The 8,011-nt window shown below is 36.7% G+C and overlaps 1 protein-coding gene across 1 annotated transcript in view; it reads left to right on the top strand.

The window, feature by feature from the left end:
- Positions 1-7,323, top strand: part of KIF5B (kinesin family member 5B) — a 42,240-nt gene extending 34,917 nt beyond the window's left edge. The window contains exons 21-26 of the mRNA XM_065872489.1: positions 927-987; positions 1,096-1,167; positions 1,310-1,414; positions 2,340-2,556; positions 3,132-3,281; positions 6,638-7,323. Coding sequence (XP_065728561.1) covers positions 927-987; positions 1,096-1,167; positions 1,310-1,414; positions 2,340-2,556; positions 3,132-3,281; positions 6,638-6,654 — 622 coding nt within the window. The 3' untranslated portion in view covers positions 6,655-7,323. The remainder of the gene's footprint in view (positions 1-926; positions 988-1,095; positions 1,168-1,309; positions 1,415-2,339; positions 2,557-3,131; positions 3,282-6,637) is intronic.
- The last annotated feature ends 688 nt before the right edge of the window (positions 7,324-8,011 follow it).

The raw sequence follows: 8,011 nt of genomic DNA on the forward strand, positions 1-8,011 counted from the left end.
GTTTTCACTTCGTGTAGGCTAAAGGGTGTTTTTCTTAAACCCTCTGAGTTGGTTTGATTTATACCTAAAAACTTGCAATACTTTCTTGTACTTCAGTGAAAGCCAGGTCTTAATATTTCACTGGTAATCACCTAAAACATGACATTTGGTAATTTAGAAGATTTCAGGATCTGCCACAAAAACGGAATTTTTGTCAGATTTGATCTTGCATAAATAAAAGACCATTATTGTTTTAGCTTTGCCTTTTGAACAGAGGTTTTTGCCATTTATTATTTTTTTTATTTACTGACTAAAAGTATAGTCAACACACAGTTTTCTATAATCTGAGCAGGTAGAAAACTCACGATTATAACTTTCACATGCGTTGAATATATCAGAGACAATTTATAAAGGAACAGTTGGTTAGGATGGGCACACCCACAGGACCAGCTCAGAGTTGATTTTTTAACAATTCTGCTGAATCTCAGCCATAATTTTGTTTAGAGTAACGTTAACTTAAAATGCATAAAATGTTTTAGTCTGCAATAATTTATAATCTGTAATTTTCAGTTAATCAGAATTATTTTGGATAAAGATCAGTATGCTATATGATAATGCATATTCTTAAAATATAAAAAGAACCGCTCCTTATTCCTTGAATTCTGCCACGTTTTCTTTCATCGCTTCCATTGCTATATTAGGACAGTTTTTTTCTAATAAACCATAGATTTAGAAAATTACAAGGCATATAGAAATTTCTTTGAAAGACACAACATTGGTAAGCTGTTTTTTAAAACTATGATGATCTTTTTTTTCTATGATAATCTTTTACTTATTTGTAAGCATTGATCCTGTCAGATAAAAATACTTGATTCAATATTTCTGCTAAATATAGAATTTACGGACTCAAAGTTGAAAATGTATTTGTATATTCTTCCACTGTTTAGGGTTATGCAAGATAGACGAGAACAAGCGAGACAAGACCTGAAGGGTTTGGAAGAGACGGTGGTAAGAAAAACTTGGATATAAATAGGATTGGGGAATATTTAGTGGGTTCTTCCCCTAGTTACTCAGTTTGAAGACCTACTTCTAAAAATACTGCTTTCTTAATTCAAGGCGAAGGAACTTCAGACTTTACACAACCTGCGGAAGCTCTTTGTTCAGGACCTGGCCACCAGGGTTAAAAAGGTAATAAAATAATACTGGGTCGGTGTTACTGTGTTTACTGTGTCTGATTGCATTCTGAGTGGAGTAGCCTCACACTGTCATAGGAGTGGGGAGGTAAGCGTTGCCCTTACTTGGTCTCATAGCACTTGCCCGTCTTCTCTAGAGCGCCGAGGTTGATTCGGACGACACCGGAGGCAGTGCTGCTCAGAAGCAAAAAATCTCCTTTCTCGAGAATAATCTTGAACAGCTCACCAAAGTCCACAAACAGGTAACAAGGAGAACGTTTTGTGTTCGCTGCAATAAAGTCTGAGGAGTGGCATGTATCTGAGTCTTCAGAGTCCTAAGGATTTTCACACCCTGAGCCATTCCATTATTTTATCACGCAATTGTAGAAACAAACAACTAGCAGTTTTTATGGGAGTTAATATTCCTAACAGCCTTTAGCAAGAGGTCAGTGAAAACGTGTTGTTTTCTTCGTAGGGTTTCAGGTCTGTTAGTTTTCTTAATTTCTTCACGGTCATTTTTAAATCTCTGGAAGACAAGTCTTTGAGTTAAAACCCCCCCCCACTTTTATTTGATCTTCATACACTTCATGCCCCAGAGTCTGAAATACTACAGTAATGAGGGAGTTCGTATTTTTTTTAAAGTAATGCTTACTGTGGGGTTTTTTGCTTATTTTTTATTAAGGCTTGATATGTGATTCAGTTACTTACTTTTTAAGTTTCTTGGCATACTTTATTGTTGTATGTCTTCGTTACTAGAAACCTGATGTTTGCAGTAGAGTGAGGTTAAGGGAATTTTAGCCTTTCTTGCTTTCAGTGCTTATTAAGGGACTTGCCAAGTTTATGTGTAATTGTGGATCTTGCTGTATCTAAAAAGATATTTGTTTCCACCAGATTAGTATCTTAATGAAGAGACCTAACACAGTGTTGTAGCATATTGTCATAGGGAAAAAGAACAGTCTCCCCAATCCCCCAGTATTGAATGAAGTTATATTTTGGGGAGAAACATATGTGAGGATGATATTTATGGGTATATGTATTCTTTGTTGCTGTCTAAATTATTTAAATTAGCTAAGTGAGAAAAACCTTAGTATAAAATGTAGTTTTTCTTTCAAGAGAAATGATGAAATGTTTCTGTTTTTTCAAATCATCGTTAAAGTCAGAATCCTTATTTTTCCTGTATACCTTTAGCTGGTACGTGATAACGCAGATCTTCGCTGTGAGCTTCCTAAGCTGGAAAAGCGACTCAGAGCTACAGCTGAGAGAGTGAAAGCTTTGGAGTCGGCACTGAAAGAGGCCAAAGAAAATGCATCTCGCGATCGCAAACGCTATCAGCAGGAAGTGGATCGTATAAAGGAAGCAGTCAGGTCAAAGAATATGGCCAGAAGAGGGCATTCTGCACAGATTGGTTAGTAGGACACAATAAAACCTTTAAACCAAAAACAAAAAAACCCAAAAAAACCTTTAAACCTTGCTTTGGTTTGAATGTTTTTATTTACTTGAGAATGTAATCTGATTGATTGGTTATGTGATGTCACGGTGGTTTTTGTCTGTATTTTCTAATTTAGCAGAGTGGCATTGTTGGGAATGCAGAGCACTGAGGAATAGCCACCTTAAGTAACAGGACAAGGAGATAAATCAGAACTAGACAAGCAAGACTGGTCAGGTGTAGAGCAGCTGTGTAGAGCGATGTTATGAAAGCAAGAAGAGACTTGCAAGAAAATGTCCTGCACGGTATTTCATGCTTTAATTGCTAGGCATTGATGCAGGAATAAGGTTTTTAAGAGGCTAAGGATTGTATAGGTCCTGGAGAAAAGGATGTAACTGAAAAAGAAAAAGAGAGATAGAGGGATTCACTGAGAAACAAGAAGGCAAAGAAAAACAAGACATTTGGGAATTTGTTGTAGATAAGAAAAGAGATTTAACGAGTCATTGGGGTTGTGTGTTATTTGTCCTGAAGTCAGTGTTTGTTTTTCATCCCAGCTAAACCTATTCGTCCTGGGCAACATCCGGCAGCTTCTCCGGCTCATCCCAGTGCAGTTCGTGGGGGAGGCGCACCTGTGCAGAACGGCCCGCCGGCGGCCGTGCGAGGCGGAGGAGGTGAGCAGGCGTGGCCTCACGCGGCGCCCTCGGGTCTGTGCTCTCTGGCTGACTTCGGAGTCGCCGCTGTCCGTGGGGATGTTCAGCCGTTGGTGGATAAGCAGTGTTTTGGATTCTCACAGTAGTGTTATGATTTCTTCATAATGTATGGGATTATAAAAGTAACTTAGCATAGTTTCGTCTTCGTCTAGTTTTTTCATAGTTCAGATCATACTATATGTATATTCAAATTTGTGCTCTTGCTGTTTTTAATGTAATATTGGGTCATTTTTCAAAGCTCTGGCTATTGTCTGATGAATATACCATGGTTTATAACTATTTTACTGGACATTTAATTATGTCAGTTTTTCCATACTTGAAATTTTCCAAAATTGAAATTTCCATGTATGAAATCTGAAGTATGAAGCATCTTTTTATACCTCCTCACTTGCAGATTATTTCCAGAAGATTCCCATAAGTGGAATTATGAGGAAATGAACATTTTTAAGGCTCTTGACACATACTAACATACTGCTCTTCAGAAAGACCGCACCAAATTGTATTTAGCCAAGGACACTGCATTTTGTTGCATCTTTGCCAGTATTGAGTATTAATAGTTTTTAAGTTTCTAATTTAATAGGCTAAAATAAGCGTCTCATTGATTTATTAATGAATTTGGATTTTTTCGTATATTTATTGGCCCACTTATATACGTATGTTTTTTATGAATTATTTCTGTGTCCTTTCCCATTTACCTGTTGTGAGTGGTTTTTCTAACTGATTTATGAGTTCTTGTTTGTTTCTTTCTAAATACAAGTAATATCTGTTCCCTGTAGGGGGATGAAGAATTATCAGAAAGATAATTATCAAGAAGATAAATGTCATCCAGAGACACTACCCAATATATTGTATATATCCTTCTGGAGCTTTCTTTACATGTTATAACTTTTAAATTAGAAAGTTTGAAGTGTCTAATAAACATTCTAATATAACATACTGCCAACATACTACACTATTCTATATATGTTACTTTGTAGCCAGCTTTTTTAACTTGGCAGTATATTCTGAACATATTCTTAGGCAGCATGACTGTCTATAGCTGCCTAATATTTTATCATATGACAGGAACTCAGATTAAATTCTTCAGCAAATCCCAAGTGTGTAGGTGGTGTGGAAACTAAAAGCAGTAGTAACTCTGAGATGGGGACTGGCTTTGTTTCTAACAGTACTAAAGTCAGTTTATTTTAATCCTGCTTTTTACTTTGTCATTTTTGCATAACGTTGGCTCTCAGTTTGAGTGGAAAATTATGCAATATTCTGGAGGAATCACGTGTCCATAAATTTAATACAGTTTTTTGTCCACACGGTAGAGGATTATACAGTGAAAAGAGTACAGATATTGGAGGCCCATCTAAGTTTGCATCCTGATTTTTCTACTTTTATGAGCTTGAGCAAGTTACTTTTAAACAGTTAATTTGTCTCGTTTTGACTCCTTTTAAAATTCTTTAAAAATTCTTAAGTGTAAAAGTAAATTACGGATTTCTGACCATTTAATGTATCTGAAATAAAACATTTTCCTACATACCACAATAACATTATCACACTTGACAAAATATTTTTAGTATTATACCAATCCATATTCAGATTTTTCTAATGATTTATTTGTGGTTAAGTCTTCTACAGCTGGTTTGTCTACACCAGGGAGTAACCCAGGACTGATGTTTACATGCGGTTATTCCCCTTAAGTCTCTTGTAATCTAGAGTAACACCCCCCCTTTTCTAATGACACTGACTTACTGAATAGACTAGGCCAGTGTCCTTGAGCATATGCCTCCTCGGATGTGTTCGGTTGTTTCTGTGTGTAGTTGCCTTGTTCCTCTATTCCCTGTTTATTAGAAGCACTTATTGGATTCTTTTAAACATGTTTACAGACTACACTGTGGGTGATACGTGTTTAATATTGTGTCACATCAGCAGACATTACAGGAGTTTTCCTGCCAATTAAGAGATGGCCTCTGTTTTTCCCCCTTTGGATTAATAACTTGTTGAGCCCCTTTACTAATAAAATGAAAGGCATTCTTGAGGATTACGCAAGTTAAGATGTCATTACCTAGTACAGCACGGGTGCTGAGTAGATGCAAGCCGCCTTTTCTGGAAGTGGAGCTGGGCAGTTTTCAAAAGATAATTATAAATACGGGTAAAAGTTTATCCGTTTTGGATATTGTCCTCACATTAAAATTCACATGTGCACTTCGAACTCCTGTCTCATTTGCAGAGAGGACAGTCCATGGCCTTTGTTAAATACAGCTGGGTTTTAGCTTGAAAGTAGAATGCTGATGGCAGTGTCATGACAGCACTTGAGCACATGAGGGAGATGGCTAACCTGGCTAACCCAGGTTTTCAAGACTTGAAGTAACTATAAAAGTATAACCACTTACAGGTTTGTTTCACTGCTGGTCCGAAGGATAATGGCTATTATTTAAAGCCTTGCATCGATCATTCTTAACCCATGATGGAGGAGTATATGATCTACATGAGTGATAAATTGTTGAAAAAATTAGATACTTTGTAGAGATTTTTAAATTATTTTTTAATTATTAAGAAAAACATTTCAAAACACTGGGTTTATTTTGGGAAAAGATGGCAATGTATGAATGATACTGATACTTTCAGTACCCAGTTTTACATGGCTGGTTCTTCTAACTGCGTAATGCTTTGGACAGGTGGAGGTTTTCTGATAAACACGGCCGCAAATAGGCAGCTGAACACAGGATGCCTCTAGGTGACACCTGCTGCTGGGGTTGTTTATTTTATTTTATTTTATTGGCCACACCCGCTCGCCTTGCAGCTGCTTAGTTCCCAGACCAGGGATTGAGCCCGGGGCACAGCAGTGAAAGCACCAAGCCCTAACCACTGGAGTGCCGGGGAAGTCCCTGGGGTTGTTTATTTCACTGTCCCTTTCCCCACCGCACGTACCTCTTGCTTATCCCCACCCGGCCCCTTTTTGTTTCTTACGGCTGCCATGTATGTAACGTCGCTAGTTAGTTAGCGGTCCTTGGCTTAATGTCACTGCCACTGTCTACTGGCTGCCATTTTATTAATCATCTTTTTTAAAAAAATCTAACTTACACATCCGCTCACTCATAGCTCTTGCGGGGAGTAAAAACATGCAGGGTGACCGCCTTTCAATATTGTACTGTCCCTAAATGGCTCTGCTTAGGAGGCATATAAAAGGAAAAATTCAGTCATTTAATGTTGCCATCTTTTCAGTTTTGGGGGAAATGGTCAAAGCTGTTGGCTAAATGTTCTTAAACTCATTCGTATATTTTATTTAATTCTTTTCATGATTGTCTCAAACACAAGTTTTGTATAAATAAAAATATTTTTCTCTGTGCTTTCTTCCTCTTCAGGTGTTAAAAGTAACTGAAGTATGAAGAGGACATTATATCAATGACTATAGCCTGTATCCCTTGGGAACTTTAGAATTATAACCTTTTTTTAGTGTATAAATTGTACCTGGCCTGTACAGCTGTTTCCTGCCCTCTCTTCTCGTAAACTCTGCTGCTTCCCAACACAACTAGAGTGCAATTTTGGTGTCTTAGAAGGGAAAAACGACAGTTTACGACTGTGGCCCTATTTATTACACAGTTTGTCTTTCATGTCTTAAATTTAGTCTTCATTGTGCCAACCTAACTGTGTCATACAGGACTGTGCTTTTTGTACTTGTTTTTTTGTGTTTATTTTTTAATCTCAGTTTAAGTTACCTAGCTGCTACTGCTTGTTTTTCTTCTTTTCTTATTAAAACAATATTTTAGGGGAAATGGAACCTTTAGATTAAATGTCTTAAATTTTACCGCTTATAACACTACATGCCCACAAATTATATCAGGTCAGTACTGTACATTAAAATCCCTTGAAACGACTTCGGAGTTAAAAATTATCTGTATCATCTCTGAAGTTTGCTTCTGAAAACTACTCTTTGAGCACTGAAACCTTTAAAACTGCCTAACTAGACATTTGAGACTGAGCAAGGCTACTTAATTATCTCATGAAATGACTGTTGTGAATTATCTTGAATAGAAATACTTTACAATATCAAAAGCAAATCTTTTGCTTTTGTTTAAGAAGGAGAGTTTGGAAAAGGAATTTATTTCTGTTCTTCCCAGTGCTTTAATCCACATAGGTTTATGGAATGAAAACACCCTGCTTTGTTTTGGTGAGCCCACTAATTAATAGAAGAATTGGACGGATAATGATTTGTCATCTTACTATAGTGAAGTGAACTAAGATATTGTAGGATTAAACATAATTTTATATTGTTAGTACCGTATTGTTTGATCTAAATTTATAGCCTATGGAAATTGAGAAAAAAATGTGGAAGGACAAGACAAATATATGGTAAATTTATAAATATATAGGTTAAATTTCGGTCTGAAATCCCTGAGGTTTTTTACCTGGTACACTAAGTCATAACACTATAATTTATTTCTTGTTTAGTCTAGAAGTAGTAAATTTTTTGCAGGTCACTAACAATCCTCAAATAAATTATTTTGTTGGCAGTAGCTGGTAGTTTTGTCGTTAACTGTACCTCTTCTTCTTCCTCAGATGATTAAACTGAGTCAGCAGTTTGTTTTAGAAGCTGTAAAAGTAACAGGGGAAGAGATTTCAATGTGTGCTTCATCAGTTGGGGGTGGGTAACTGCAGCTGTGTTAGCAGAAATTTGCAGAGAATGGGGATTTAAGGTTACTCAGAAGAGAAAGTTGGAAAGTTCTGTTAGGATCTGG

Source organism: Phocoena phocoena, chromosome 2 (genome assembly GCF_963924675.1).
Source record: "Phocoena phocoena chromosome 2, mPhoPho1.1, whole genome shotgun sequence".
Lineage (NCBI taxonomy): Eukaryota > Metazoa > Chordata > Mammalia > Artiodactyla > Phocoenidae > Phocoena > Phocoena phocoena.